This window comes from Dipodomys spectabilis, unplaced genomic scaffold, assembly GCF_019054845.1.
Source record: "Dipodomys spectabilis isolate Male_0828 unplaced genomic scaffold, ASM1905484v1 ptg000043l, whole genome shotgun sequence".
Lineage (NCBI taxonomy): Eukaryota > Metazoa > Chordata > Mammalia > Rodentia > Heteromyidae > Dipodomys > Dipodomys spectabilis.
The window spans coordinates 7,289,623-7,305,728 of record NW_024870720.1 but is presented as its reverse complement, the minus strand read 5'-3'; the positions used below and the strand labels follow the sequence as shown (position 1 = coordinate 7,305,728).

Here is a 16,106-nt window from a genome sequence, read left to right as displayed (position 1 = left end):
AAAGAAGTGAAGAAAAGGGGGTTGGGAATGTGGCTTAGTGGTAGAGTGCTTGCCTTGCATGCATGAAGCTCTGGGTTCAATTCCTCAGTACCACATACACAGAAAAAGCCAGAAGTGGCGCTGTGACTCAAGTGGTAGAGTGCTAGCCTTAAGCAAAAGAAGCTCAGGGACAGTGCCCAGGCCCAAAGTCAAAGCCCCAGGACTGGCAAAAAAAAAAAAAAAAAGTGAAGAAAAGGAAAGGCAGAGAGAAAGGGAAGGAGAGAGGGAGAAAGAGGGAGGGAGGGAGGGAGGAAGGAAGAAAGAAGGAAGGAAGGAAGGAGGGAGGGAAGCAAGGAAATATGCCATCACTCACTTTATTTTTTTTATTTTTATTTTTTGCTGGTCCTGGGGCTTGAACTCAAGGCCTAGGTGCAGTCCCTGAGTGTTCAAGGTTAGCACTCTACCACTTGAGCCACAGCACCACTTCTGGAATTTTCTGAATAGTTTATTGGAGATAAAGAGTCTCATGGGCTTTCTTGCCTGTGCTGGCTTTGATCTGTGATCCATAGATCTCAGCCTCCTGATTAGCTAGGATTATAGGTGTGAGCCACTGGTGCCTAGCTTTGTTTTACTCCTTTTTTGGGGGGGGGGGTGTCCGTTCGGGGAGCCTGAACTCTGGGCCTGGGCGCTGTCCCTCAGCTCTTCAGCTCAAGGCTAGCACTCTACCACTTGAGCCACAGCGCCACTTCCGGCTTTTTTCTTTTTGCTTATGTGGTGCTGAGGAATTGAACCCAGGGCCTCAGGCATGCAAGGCAAGCACTCTACCACTGAGCCACCTCCCCAGCCCTGTTTTACTCTTTACTAATATAAAACCCGGGGCTGGGAAGGTGGCTCAGTGGTAGAGTGCTTGCCTTGCATGCATGAGGCCCTGGGTTTGATTCCTCAGCACCACATAAGCAGAAAAAGCTGGAAGTGGTGCTGTGGCTCAAGTGGTAGAGCACTAGCCTTGAGCTGAAGAGCTGAAGGACAGCGCCCAGGACCAGAGTTCAGGTACCATGACTGGCAAAAAAAATAAAATAAAATAAAATAAAACCCTTGGGGCTTTGCTGATAGGAAGAAACTGTGCCCAAACAGGCCAAATCTCTCTATGAAGTTTTATTTTATTTTAGTAGCAGTACTGGGGCTTGAACTTGTGTTCTTGTTTAGCTTTTTCTGTTCAAGGCAGGTACTCTACCACTTGAGCCACAATTCCACTTCTGGCTTTCTTTGCTGGTTAATTGGAGATAAGAGTCTCTTGTATTTGTCTTTTCAGGCTGGCTTCAAACTGCGATCCTCTGACCTCTGTCTCTTGAGTAGCTAGGAGGGCAGGGTGAGCCACCGATGCTCAGCTAAGAGCTGTGTTTTATTGGATTTTTGAAGGTTTCAAGGGTCTCACTCAGACTCAATGTCCTCTTGCCTCTGTCCCCTAGGGCTGGGATTACAGGCATGTGCCATCATGTGCCAAGCTAAATATAGATTTTTAAAGTTGAACTTCAAAGAAAAAAATGTCTTTCTCAAAGGGAAAATGACACTAACAACATAGCTTACTCAGCCAGGAAATTGTTCATTTCTGTTTAACCTAATTTGAATTACGTTCTGACACTGGCAGCCAAAAGCATCCTGACTAACACAGCACTAGATTAAAACAGACCATATTTCATGAATCAGCCATGGTACAATGAAATACAATGATGAGTGTACTTGGCGTTTTTTAATTACAAAGTTTAGGGTAGAAAATTCTAAGCTATTCATTCACCCAACATTTATGTACTAATATGTACCAAGTATTCTGGGCCAGGTATCAGGAACATAGACAGAAAACAACAAACAAAACAAAACAATAACAACGCATCACCTGCCTGTGCTTCAAGAACTTTTAGTCTGCTGGGCACTGGTGGCTCATGCTTGTAATCCTAGATACTCAGGAGGCTGACATCTGAGGATTGTGGTTCAAAGCCAGCCCAGGCAGCAAAGTCAATGAGACTCTGATCTCCAATAAACCACCAGAAAACGGGAAGTAGCACTGTGGCTCAAGTGGTAGAGCGCTTGCCTTGAGCTGAAGAGCTGAGGGACAGCGCCCAGACCCAGAGTTCAAGCCCCGCAACTAACAAAAAAAAAAAAGAAAAAAGAAACATTAGTTACGGAGACAGAATTACTCTAGAAAGAGTGTGTTCTGTGAAGAGAAACAAGTACATGTATGGGGGACCATCGGGGAGGCATTTAATCCTAGAGGCTCAAAAATAACAGATGCAGGTATCAGTGGCTCACAGTTGTGATCATAGTGACTCAGGAGGCAGAGGTCTGAGGATAACCACTCCAGGCAGAAAAGTCCATGACATTTTTTTTTAATTTTTAATTTTTAATTTAGTGGGTCATGGGGCTTGAACTCCGGGCCTGGGCATTGTCCCTGAGCTTTTTGGTCAAAGCTAATGCTCTACCACTTTGAGTGACAGCTCCACTTCCTGTTATCTGGTGGTTAATTGTTGATGAGTCTCTTGGACTTTCCTGCCTGGGCTGGTTTTGAACCATTATTCTCAGATCTCAATCTCCTGAGAAGCTAGGATTACAGGCATGAGCCACCAGCACCTGACTCCATGAGACCCTTATTGTCAATTAAAATCCCAAAAGCCAGAAGTGGTTCTAGGGCTCAAGTGGTAGCGCTCTATCCATGAGCAGAAAAAGCTAAGCAAGACCATGAGGCACTAAGTTCAACCCCGGTACTGGCAGAAGCGTGCGTGCGCGCCGCGCACACACACACACACACACACACACACACACACACACACACACACACACACTCTCTCTCTCTCTCTCTCTCTCTCTCTCTCTCTCTCTCTCCAGAGCAGAACATCAATTGAAAGATGGGATGATGGAAAGTAATTCTTGTTGTAGACTGTTCAGCAGCCTTCAGTAATTCCAGTCAGTCTTGTATCCTGCTAGACTATTTTGGTTTCTCCCAAAGCAAGACACTGATGTGGTGTTTTCAAGATCATTCTAGAACTAAAAGGGCTATAGTATTCACTATGAAATATGTTCAGAAATTGGGAAATAGTCTGTAACCTTTAAACATTGAGATTCATGTTAGCCTTAATTTTATAGGTTTTTAGACTTAAATCTCATGCTAAAAAATCTTCTAGGTTACAGGAAAGCATAATAAGGGAAAAATAACTTTATGGCAACATAAAATAGCACGTCACTAATCTTTTTTTTTTTTAATGGTAAAGTAAGGACTGAGAGAGGAGAAATGGGAACTGGGTTATCTCAGGCTACCAAATTTTGCAAGATTTCTCTCTGGTGTAATGGGTCACTGGGTTATACGGCATCTTTCACTTTCTGAGTAATTTCAAGGGACATTTGACTAAGGGTTTAGAAATTTTATGGGAGAAAATAAATTATTTGGAAAACACAACTACTTAAAATCAAATCCCTCAATTTAAATCAAGACAATTTATGTCACTATCATAAAGTGCTGAAGTTGTGTTGATAGTTGAGTTATGTCAATATAAAAATAGAAAATATGAAAATGTAGCATTTTAAAGTTAAGCTTGATGTAATAATCTGTTTGTTGCTCAACACTTTTGTCATGTATATGTCTTGGGGGTTGAACTCAGGGGCCTGAGCATTGTCCTTTTTTGCTAAATGCTAGCATGCTACCACTTGAACCTCATAGCTCCACTTCCAGCTTTTTGGTGGACAATTGGAGATTAGAGTCTCATAGACTTTCCTGAGATTAGAGTCTCATAGACTTTCCTGATTGGGCTGGCTTCAAATCATGATCCTCAAACCTCAGCCTCCTGAGTAGTTAGGATTACACGTGTGAGTCACCAGCACTTGGCTTTTCTTTATAGTTTTATGAAATAGTTTTTAAGGCTTTAAATTAATCACTAAAACAATTTTTCATAAAAATTATAGTTGTTAGCATTTTCCTAGATAACTGAAACTTACAATTTATAATATCTTCCCTAATGCAAGGTTAAATAAATATACACATAGCATATATTTGTATAGAAAACTTTGAAAAATATAGGTAAGAAATTATTAATAGTAGTTTGTTGTTGTTTAATATTGTTAGGTGGACAGGGATTTAACTTTTTTTTTTTTTGCCAGTCCTGGGGCTTGAACTCAGGGTCTGGGCACTGTTCCTGAGCTTGTTTTTGCTCAAGGCTAGCACTCTACCACTTGAGTCACAGTACCACTTCCTGCTCTTTCTGTTACTGGGGAATTGAACCCAGGGCTTTGTGAATGTAAGGAAAGCACTCTACCTCTAAGCCACATTCCCAACCCCTGGGCTTTAACTTTTTAACTTTATATATCTCGGTACAACTGATGTTTTTAACTTTACATGGATTGAATTGTTTTAACAGTTTTTTTTGTGTTTTTTGGCCGGTCATGGGGTTTGAACTCAGGGTCTGGGCACCCTAAGCTCTTGTGCTCAAGGCTAGTGCTCTACCATTTGAGCCACAACTCCACTTCTGGTTTTGAGTGATTAATTGGCGATAAGAGCCTCATGGAGACTTTTCTGTGTGGGCTAGCTTTGAACCACATTTCTCAGATCTTAGCCTCTTTAGTAGCTAGGTTTACAAGTGTGAGCCTTCATGCCCGTCTATTTTAACAATTAAGGGAGGGTTTTAGTATCCATAAAAGGATGTTATCCATCTGGGTACTGGTGGCTCACACCTATAATCTTAGCTAATCAGAGGGCTGAGATCTGAGGATTGAGATTCTTTTAAATTTTATTAGGATCAAGATTTGATGCCAGCCCAGGCAAGAAAACTCCATGAGACTCTTTAATTAACCACCAAAGAGCTTAGTGTGGAGTTGCATCTCAAGTAGTAGAGTGCTAGCCTTGAACAACAAGAAGAAAATGCTCAGGGATGGCACCTAGGTCCTGAGTTCAGGATCCAGGACCAGCACAGAAAAATAAAAAGAATATTTTTCTACCATATATATATATAATCTCCATAGGTGTTAATCAGTTACAAATTTTCTCCCATTTAAGTTCTCATTTCATAACATTACAGTATATTCACTACATTAAAAATGTAGTCTAAGCCGGGCGCTGGTGGCTCACGCCTGTAATCCTAGCTACTCAGGAGGCTGAGATCTGAGGATCGCGGTTCAAAGCCAGCCCGGGCAGGAGAGACTGTGAGACTCCTATCTCCAATAAACCACCAGAAAACCGGAAGTGGCGCTGTAGCTCAAGTGGTAGGATGCTCGCCTTGAGCTGAAGAGCTGAGGGACAGCGCCCAGGCCCAGAGTTCAAGCCCCATGACCGACAAAAAAAAAAAAAAATAAATAAATAAAAATAAAAATGTAGTCTATATAATTCTATTCAAAGATATACATGTGACCTTATAATGAAGATATAATCTGTTTCCTGTGAGGACAGATGTAACAGAAACTATAAGACTATGTATAAATGTATCAGAATACAGAAAATCCAAAAAGAAGAGGAAATGTTAGCTGAGAGTCATTTTATGTTTCTGTCCATCTTTTCTATCTCTATACATTTAACATTTGAGTCTTCAAAGTTAAATTATTTCCTCTAGCATATTACAAAAATTCTATTAATGACATTTTTCACTTTCAAAATGTAAAGTATTTAGAGTAATGAAGTTACACCTGCTTTCAGTAGTCAGCCTCACTGACTTTCTTGAAGGATTACTCTTCAAAAGATTTTTTAAGAAAGAAAGTGTCGGGGCTGAGAAGGTGGCTTAGTGGTAAAGCGCTTGCCTTGCATACTTGAGGCCCTGGGTTCGATTCCTCAGCACCATATAAGCAAAAAGAAAAAAGCCGGAAGTGGCGCTGTGGCTCAAGTGATAGAGCGCTAGCCTTGAGCTGAAGAGCTGAGGGACAGCGCCCAGGCCCAGAGTTCAGGCCCCACAACCGGACCCAAAAAAAAAAAAAAAAAAGAAAGAAAGTGTCTTATCATATTTTCTTTACAAATCTCACATTCACCCCAATTACATTTGCTTCTCACTAAGTTTCAGTTTTCTCATCCTTAAAGTGGGGTGATCAGATCTGGTTCTTAAGTTTGGAATGAGGGAGGGTCAAATGTATCAGTGCATGAAATTAAAAAAAGCTTAATCTAATCTCTGGAACACAATAAGTTCTCAGTTAATTAACATGAAATTTGCTAGCTTGCTTTCATTTTCACTTTTTTTTTTTTAAAAAGAAGTTCACCATTTTCCAACATCAACTCTAGCTCTTACAATTTGCTGCTTGAAAAAACTTAGTAGATGGAAGTAGTGCTGTGGCTCAAAGAGGTAGAACACTAGCCCTGAACAAAAAAGTTCAGAGACAGCACCCAGGCCCTGAGTTCAAGCCCTATGACTGAATGACAATCAATCAATCAATCAACCAATAAATGGCTTAGTAGAGCATAGTCATCTCAATTTTATATTACTGACTCAATTTAACTCCCAGAACAAATTAGTCTCATCTCTTTTTTTTTCTATATAACTCACATGAGATCCACTTTGGAATAGATGCATTTTAATGTTTATATTTCCTGGGTATGTGTTAGCTAACATTGATCTCTCCTTCCACTGACTACCACGAGGAATAGCAATACTAATAACAATAATAGCAGCTCCACTCATTACATGCCCAAAAGATTGGTTTCCCACCCGGACAGGAAAGGACTCTCTTCTTCTCCCATTCCACTGGATAACTGTAGATGTTAGAACAGCCTCGGAGGGCCACTTTGGGTGAAACGAATAGGATTCACCCACAACTAATCGATGAAGAAGACCAATTAGAAACACACAAGTGGAGGCTAGCACGTGGCCAATTGACTTGAAACGACCTGCGCGATTCAATACAGAGCACCGTTTTCACCTGCTGAGTATCTCTTTTTTAACCCCTACTCGGAGCTGCGAAGAAGCCGGCTGTCCCATACCTTGATGAGGTTGTGACCCACCGCGTAGACGGCTGCTCGATCCCCCTTCTCTCCGGGAGCGTGGAGCCCCGTGCCGTAGCCATGCCACGCCACCAGGTACGGGTTGTGAATTGTGATCCAGTACTTGACCCGGTCCCCGAAGGTCTGGAAACAGTATGTGGCGTAGTCGTTGAAGAAGTCCACCATGCTGCCGTTCTTCCAGCCCCCGTACCGTTCCTGCAGGGGCAGGGGCAGGTCCCAGTGGTACAGAGTCACCACGGGCTCCACGCGCCGGAGCCGGAGAGAATCCAGCAGCCGCTCGTAGTACCGGAGACCTTTCACGTTGACGGCGGCGACCGTCCCATCGGGGAAGAGCCTGGGCCAGGAAATGGAAAACTGATACAGAGACACTCCGAGGAACTCCAGCGCCCACAAGTCTTTCTCCAGAAACAGGTAACTGTCGCTGGACGGCGGGGCGCCGCCGCCGGGGACGCCGGGCCGGGGTGCGCGCAGGAAGCCATCCCAGATGGACGGTCCCTTCCCATCCTCCGCCCGGCTCCCTTCCACCTGCACCGCCGCGGTGCCCACGCCCCAGGAGAAGTTGGTGGGGAACGTGTCATAGAGGAACAGCTGGGTCGCGTTCACCGGGCTCGCACGCGGGTGGCTGGACCAGACCTCCGAGCCGTCTCCCGAGACGCCGGCCGGGGCTCGCAGCAGCACCATCCACGCCCACAGCGTGACGGCGGGGCCTCGCAGGGCCCCGCGGGACATGGCTGTCCTGCGGCGTGGGCTTCTGGGCTGGGAGCCGAAGGAAATCCATTCATTTCCTCCCCGCCCGCGCCCCCCCTCCTCCCCACGGGGGGACCCCCGGCCACCGCAGCCTGGCCGCGCGTGCCTCCGCCGCCCGCCGCACCGTCCTCGGTCTTATCGCAGCGCGACCGACGCGGGCGATTGTAAAGCGCGGTCAATGATTAGCCCGGCCCGGCCGATGGGATGGGTGGGTCGCCGCGGGGAGAGCCACGTAACTCCGGGGAGGTGGCCCCAGGGCCGTCACCCATGCCTTTTGGTCTATCTCTCCTGGATCTGTGTGTGTGTGTGTGTGTGTGTGTGTGTGTGTGTGTGAGAGAGAGAGAGAGAGAGAGAGAGAGACAGACAGACAGACAGACAGACAGAGACAGAGAGACAGAGACACACACAGAGACAGACACACAGAGACAGACACACAGAGACAGAGAGAGAAAGACAGACACAGAGACACAGAAAAAAAGAACCAGATAAAGCCTCTGAGTGGAATCGCAAGGGCTTGAAGGGTTAAGCGCAAGGCACTGGCGCTGGACGCTTTCTTGTAGCTTGTCTGGGGCGCACATCTTTCCCGACTGTTTTGAACATTCTCGAATAAGGTGTATGACCTTTTTTTTTTTTTTCCTATTGCTAGAATTTGGGAGTAGTTATTTTTGCTTCTTTTCAACGTTTCAGGAACAGTGGTTTTAGGTAGAAGTCAATCAATCGCCTGGCTTTCTACCAATAATAACTAATGAGAAACCGGCAGATGTTGGACATCTGTAAAAGTCCCAACAGCGTCTAACACGCTCTTTGTAAATTGTGAGTTGTTTCCGGAAGATTCTAAAAATGGACTTACAGATTAGAGGAAAAGAATTGGAAGAAGGAATGCAACACTTTTTAGATGGCAGTTATAAAACACTTGGCAATGTAATCGATACATTTGATGCACTTTTAAAACCCAAACGAATCCCAAATTTTAGTCCAACAAAGTTATTGAGAAGTTTCTCTTGAAGAATAAATAGGTAATAATCATACATTTTGAAAAAGATAAACAGAAAGAGAAGCCTGAAACAGAAAATAATGTTGTCATAAACTACATTCAGATTTTAGGATAAAAAGGCAGAATAACTTAAACAGCATGAAAAGAGAAAACAGGGGAAAAAATGAAAAGTTATATAGAATCTCTAGCTTCCAAATAATCTTTAGTAAGGATGGGTTATGATGGCATATGCCTGTAGTTCCTGCCTAGGGAGGCTGAGTCAGGAGGATCATAAATTCAAGGCCAGCCTGGGCTACATAACAAGACCTTTAATAGACTTAACCTTTTTTTTTAATTTTTTTTTTTTTTGGTCGGTCGTGGGGCTTGAACTCTGGGCCTGGGCGCTGTCCCTCAGCTCTTCAGCTCAAGGCGAGCGCTCTACCACTTGAGCTACAGCGCCACTTCCGACTTAACCTTTTAAATATTTGAAGTACCATATATTAACAAGAGGCAGAATGTTGATAATTTGTCCTCTACAGCCAGAGTGCTTGAGTTTAAATACAGTTGTGGGACCTTGGAAAAGTTGCTAAAATTTTCTGTGCCATATTTTTCTCTTATGTAAGAAAATCATAATGGGGCTGGGAAGGTGGCTCAGTGGTAGAGCGCTTGCCTTGCATGCATGAGGCTCTGGGTTCGATTCCTCAGTACCACATAAGCAGAAAAAAATAAAAAGCCAGAAGTGGTGCTGTGGCTCAAGTGGTAGAGCACTCACCTTGAGCTGAAGAGCTGAGGGACAGTGCCCAGGCCCAGAGTTCAGGCCCCAGGACTGGAACCCCCCCCCCCAAAAAAAGAAAATCATAATGGTAATATGTACTTTAGGTATTTATTAAGAGGATTAATACATCTAAGGTGCTTAGAACAGAGACTGATGTGTAATAACTGCTCAACAAACTTTTTTTGGGGGGGAGGGGGGTCTTACTATGCAGCCCAGACTGGCCTCCAATGTGCAATCCTCCTGCTTTAGCCTCCACAATGAGTAGACCTTATTTTTATGTGAATGGGAAGAGGGGACACTCAGACATTGCCTAGAAGATGCTGTTCTGGCTCATCCATCTTTCCCTTTCTTTCTCATTAGCTGACTCTGCCCTTCTCTTGGCTATGATACAATTTAGAAAGTCATGTGCATCCTGCCTTTTGTACTTTGACAAATGTGTTTTCTGTGGGAGGGAGTTCTGTCCTTCTGCTTTTTTTTTTTTTGGTCAGTCGTGGGGCTTGAACTCTGGGCCTGGGCGCTTCAGCTCTTCAGCTCAAGGCTAGCGCTCTACCACTTGAGCCACAGCGCCACTTCCGGCTTTTTCTGCTTACATGGTGCTGAGGAATCGAACCCAGGGCCTCATTCATGCAAGGCAAGCACTCTACCACTGAGCCACCTTCCCAGCCCCCCCCCACCTTTTTTAACCCAGGTGTCTTCTTTAAAAACCTTTCTCACTCTGAAAGACAGATCTCTTCTGTTTCTATGGCAGCCCACATACATCAGTCAATCACACACCACATTTATCTGTATCCTTTGTTTGACTATCAACTCCCTCGTTTATCATCTCCCTTGCTCCGAATGGTGGTGTACTACTATAATCCTAACACTTAGGAGGTTGAGCCAGGAGGACTGTGAGTTTGAGGCCAGCTTAGGCTTTATATGAGGTCTTCCCTCAAGGCAAAAACAAACCATACAGGAACTATGATTGTTTTGTTCGTTTGTATATTTCATACTATAGTATATGTTGAATAAATGTAATACCACAATATATGATGTATGTCCTTCAGTTACTGCGTTTATTACTTAATTCTGTGGTGATTTGTCTCCTCCACAGGCTGTGAGGGTATCTCTTACTGAAATATCTGTTATTGCTTAAGACTATATGCTTGAACTGGGCACTGGTAATCCTAGCCTGTAATCATGGCTACTTTGGAGGCTGAGACCTGAGGATGGAGGTTTAGAACCTCATGGGGAGGAAAGGCTGAGAGATTTTTTTTTTTGGGGTCCGGTCGTGGGGCCTGAACCCTGGGCCTGGGCGCTGTCCCTCAGCTCTTCAGCTCAAGGCTAGTGCTCTACCACTTGAGCCACAGCGCCACTTCCAGCTTTTTCCTTTTTGTTTATGTGGGGCTGAGGAATCAAACTCAGGGCCTCAGGCATGCAAGGCAAGTGTTCTACCACTGAGCCACCTTCCCAGCCCCGGCTGAGAGATTCTTATCTCCAATTAACTACTCGGAAAAAGCCAGAAGTGGCGCTGTTGCTCAATTGGTAGAGCACTAACCTTGAGCAAAAGAGCTCAGGAACAGCACCCACTCCCTGAGTTCAAGATTCATGACTGACCAAAAAGAAAAAAGAAAAGAAAGAAAAGAAAAAAAGGATATATGCTTAGTAACTATCAATTGAATAAATGGAGTTGGAACAAATACTTCATCATGTATGAAAATAAAAATCTAAATATATTAAGTAATTATAACCCCTATACATCACTTTTTTTCTTTTTGTCAGTGGTGGGGCCTGAACTCTGGGCCTGGGCTCTGTCCCTCAGCTCTTCAGCTCAAGGCTAGCGCTCTACCACTTGAGCCACAGTGCCACTTCTGGCTTTTCCTGCTTATGTGGTGCTGAGGACTCAAACTCAGGGCCTCATTCATGAAAGGCAAGCACTCTATCCTGAGCCACCTTGCCAGCCCTGAACATCACCTTTATAACAACAATAAAAATTTTAAAAAGAAGCTACTCAGGAGGTTGAGATCTGAGGATCATGGTTCAAAGCCAACCTGGACAGGAAAGTCCATGAGATACCTATCTCCAATTAACCACCAGAAAACTGGAAGTAGTGCTATGGCTTAAGTGATAGAGCACTAGCCTTGATCTGAAGAGCTGAGGGACAGTGCCCAGGCCCAGAGTTTAAACCCTACTACTGCCAAAAAATTAAAAAAAGAACTTTATTACAAAAAAATCTAAATATATTTAGAACCTTATAAATATACTCAAATAAAAATATATAGCAGTGGAAATGTGGCTTAGTGGTAGAGTGCTTGCCTAGCATGCATGAATCCCTGAGTTTGATTCTTCAGTACAACTTGAGCAGAAAAAAACTGGAAGCAGTTCAACTGGTAGAGTGCTAGCTTTCAGCAAAAGCAGCTGAGGGACAGTGCCCAGGCCCTGAGTTCAAGCCACAGGACTAGCAAAAAATAAAATAAAGTAAGTATATATATATAAAATACAAAAATATAGCTACTAAAATAGTTAAGTTTCATATACTGCCATTATTAAAAATGTATAGCCAGGTCTAGGAAGGTGGCTCAGTGGTAGAGTGCTTGCCTTGCATGCATGAGGCCCTGGGTTTGATTCCTTAGCACCACATAAGCAAAAAGCAAAAAGCTGGAAGTGGCACTGTGGCGCTAGCCTTGAGCTGAAAAGCTGAGGGACAGTGCCCAGGCCCAGAGTTCAGCCCCCATGACCGGGCCCCCCCCCAAAAAAATGTATAGCCATAGAAAACGAAAAGAAAGCAGAAGTAAACATTAGAATATATAAACAGATGGTTTATATATAGCCATATGATCATATTTATATATTATAATATATGATCCCATATACATATAACAATATATGGGTAGTTTAGCTATAAATAAAAAATAAAAAATTTTAGCCGGGCGCTGGTGGCTCACGCCTGTAATCCTAGCTACTCAGGAGTCTGAGATCTGAGGATCTCGGTTCAAAGCCAGCCCGGGCAGGAGAGACCGCGAGACTCCTATCTCCAATAAACCACCAGAAAACCGGAAGTGGCGCTGTAGCTCAAGTGGTAGAGCGCTTGCCTTGAGCTGAAGAGCTGAGGGACAGCGTCCAGGCCCAGAGTTCAAGCCCCATGACTGACAAAAATAAATAAATAAATAAAATAAAAAATAAAAAATTTTAAATTAGAATTAGAGTTCTAAGTAACAAACTTGGAAAGTTAAAGCAAATCTCCAAAGGAGAGCCACAGCACAGGGTTACAGGCCTGAGCCACCGGCGTCCAGCAAGCCCTATCTTAAAAAAAAGAAAAAATAAAAAAAGACTCTAAAGGTCATCTCATGTGTGCCTGTCATCTTAGCTACTCGGGAGGCTGAGATCTGAGCATGTAGTTTGAAACCAGCTTGGGCAGAAAAATCCGTGAGACTCTTATCTCCAATAAACTACTCAGAAAAAGCTAGAAGTGGTGCTGTGGCTCCAGTGGTAGAGTGCTAGAATTGAGCACAGAGGCTCAGGGACAGTACCCAGGACCTGAGTTCAAGCCCCAGAACCAGCAAAAAAAAACTGTCATCAAAGAGATAGTCAATAATCATTCATCTATAGGTGGATATTTAAATAATTTCTAATTCTTTTTGTCACAAATAAAGCTGCTAGGAGGATCATCAGTTTGAGGCCTGTCTAGACTACATAGTAAGACCTTATCTCAAAAAAACAGACAGGCACCTTGCTCATGCAATTGTAACCCTCTGTATAGTATTTTCACAATAAAAAAACCTTATTTTAAAAAAAAAACAAACGGACTAGGAGTTGAGGCCATAGCTGAGGGAGAGCAGCTGCCTAACATGCGAAAGCTTATATCTGATGCAGAGCTCTGAAAACAGCAGAACAAGAACCAAAAACCCTGGGAAAAATTGACAATAAATTTAATTATCAGTATGATTATATTTCCACACACAACTCTAAGAAAATAGTCATATTTTATCATAAATGTGGGGTGGTATACTCTAGGTTAAGTGATCTTCTTCCTCCTCTTCTTCCTCCTCCTCCTCCTCCTCCTCCTCCTCCTCCTCCTCCTCCTCCTCCTCTCCTCCTCTTCCTCCTCTTCCTCTTCTTCTTCTTCTTCTTCTTCTTCTTGTGGGGCTTGAACTTTGGGTCTGAGCTCTGTCCCTCAGCCATTCAGCTCAAGGCAAGCACTCTACCACTTAAGCCACAGTGCCACTTCTGGTTTTCTGGTGATTTATTGGAGATAAGAGTCTCACGGTCTTTCCTGCCAGGGCTGACTTTGAACCCCGATCCTCAGATCTCAGCCTCCTGAGTAGCTAGGATTACAGGTGTAAGCCACTGGTGCATGGCTGATTTTTCTTGTTTTGTATATTGAATTTTTAATTAAATATAAAATTAAGTTTTTAATGCCAGACACTGGTGGCTCATACTTTTTTTTTTTTTTTTTGGGTCCCGTCGTGGGGCCTGAACTCTGTGCCTGGGCGCTGTCCCACAGCTCTTCAGCTCAAGGCTAGCGCTCTACCACTTGAGCCACAGTGCCACTTCTGGCTTTTTTCTTTTTGCTTATGTGGTGCTGAGGAATCGAACCCAAGGCCTCAGGCATGCAAGGCAAGCGCTCTACCACTGAGCCACCTTCCCAGCCCCTGGTGGCTCATACTTTTAATCCTAGCTACTCAGGAAGCTGAGATCTGAAGATTGCAGTTCAAGCCAGCCCAGGGAGGAAAGTCTGTGAGACTCTCATCTCCAGTTAACCACCAGAAAACCAGAAATAGTGATGGGGCTCAAAGTAGAGTGCTAGTTTTGAGCCAAACAGAGCTCAGGGATAGTGCCTAGGCCCCAAGTTCAAGCTCCAGGACCAAGAAAGAAATAAGTTTTTAATCTTTTTTGTTTTTGGTGCTGGTTCTAGAGCTTGAACTCAGGGCCTGAACGCTGTCCCTAATATTTTGTGCTCAAGGATAGTGCTCTACCACTTGAGCCACAGCTCCACTTCTGTCTTTTTTTGTAGCTTATTGGAGATAGGAGTCTCAGGACTTCCCTGCCTGAGCTGGTTTCGAATTACAATCCTCAGCTCTCAGCCTCCTGAGTAGCCAGGACTACAAGATTGAGCCACCAGCCCATCCCTCCTGCTTCACTAAGGTTTTTTGTTTTTGTTTTTTGCTGGTCCTGGGGCTTGAACTGTGGGCCTGGATGCTGTCCCTGAGCTACTTTTGCTCAAGCCTACTGCTGTGCTACTGGAGCCACAGTACAACTTTTGGCTTTTTCTGAGTAGTTTATTGGAGATGAGAGTCTCATTGATTTTTCCGCTTGGGCTGGCTTTGAACCATGATCCTCAGATCTCAGACTCCTGAGTAACTAGCATTACAAGCATAAGCCACCAGCACCTAGCTAAGTTTTCAATTCTTTTTTTTTGGGTCCGATCATGGGGCCTGAACTCAGGGTCTGGGCGCTGTCCCTCAGCTCTTCAGCTCAAGGCTAGCGCTCTACCACTTGAGCCACAGCGCCACTTCTGGCTTTTTTCTTTTTTGTTATGTGGTGCTGAGGAATCGAACCCAGGGCCTCAGGCATGCAAGGCAAGCGCTCTACCACTGAGCCACCTTCCCAGCCCCTAAGTTTTCAATTCTTAATGACAAAAATGAACTTTAAAAAGAATAAAGCCAGAGCTGGGAATGTGGCCTAGTGTTAAAGTGCTTGATTCGCATGCATGAAGCCCTGGGTTCGATTCCTCAGTGCCACATAAACAACAAAAAGCCAGAAGTGGTGCTGTGGCTCAAGTGGTAGAGTGCTAGCTTGGAGCAAATGAAGTTCAGGGACAGTGCTCAAGCCCTGAGTTTAAGCCCTAGCGCTGGCAAAAAAAAAAAAAAGAATAAAGTCATTATTAGACCTAATAGGATATTTATGAAAGAATTAGATGCTTTCTTACTAAGGTTAGAGAAGGAAATAGACATGTAGACTTGAAACAGCAAATAATGCCATGTTTGTTTGTACATGGTAATGATTACCTCTGTAGAAAATCCCAAAGGATCAACCCAAAAATCCTGACACTAATCAGCAACTGTAGCAAGGTTGCAGAATACAAGGTTAACATATAAAAGTCAATTTTTTTTTTTTTTGGTCTGGTAGTGGGGCCTGAACTCTGAGCCTGGACGCTGTCCCTCAGCTCTTCAGCTCAAGGCTAGCACTCTACCACTTGAGCCACACAGCGCCACTTCCGGCTTTTTTCTTTTTTTGCTGAGGAATCGAACCCAGGGCCTCGAGCATGCAAGGCAAGTGCTCTACCGCTGAGCCACCTTCCCAGCCCCTTAAAAGTCAATTCTTGTCTTGAGTTCTTTTTGTGTGGGTTGCGGGAAGAGTGTATGGGGGTATGAATTCAGGGCACAAACTTGTTAGGCAGACATGCTTGAGCCACATTTCTAGCCTAAGTCAATTCTTTCTTATATAGCAGCAATATGCAATTACAAAATGAAATTTAAAAAGATTTCTACCATTTACATTAGCCTATTGTCATTTCCCTATTGATAGCTATGAAATAAAAATACAACTTAACTAAAAAGCAATCCTTAGGTATAAGTCTAACAACTATAGAGCCATAGTAATAAAACCAGAATGGAGTGAGCATAAAATCAGACCCAAAGTCCAATGGAAAAGAAGACCCAGAAATAAACCAGCATAGCTTCAGGTTGTGG

At 43.9% G+C, this 16,106-nt stretch overlaps 1 protein-coding gene across 1 annotated transcript in view; it reads right to left on the bottom strand.

Annotated features, from left to right (window-relative positions):
* Klb (klotho beta) overlaps positions 1 to 7,669 on the bottom strand; it is a 34,143-nt gene extending 26,474 nt beyond the window's left edge. The window contains exon 1 of the mRNA XM_042678262.1: positions 6,920 to 7,669. Within this exon, the coding sequence (XP_042534196.1) occupies positions 6,920 to 7,669 (750 nt within the window). The remainder of the gene's footprint in view (positions 1 to 6,919) is intronic.
* Between the last annotated feature and the right edge of the window lie 8,437 nt (positions 7,670 to 16,106).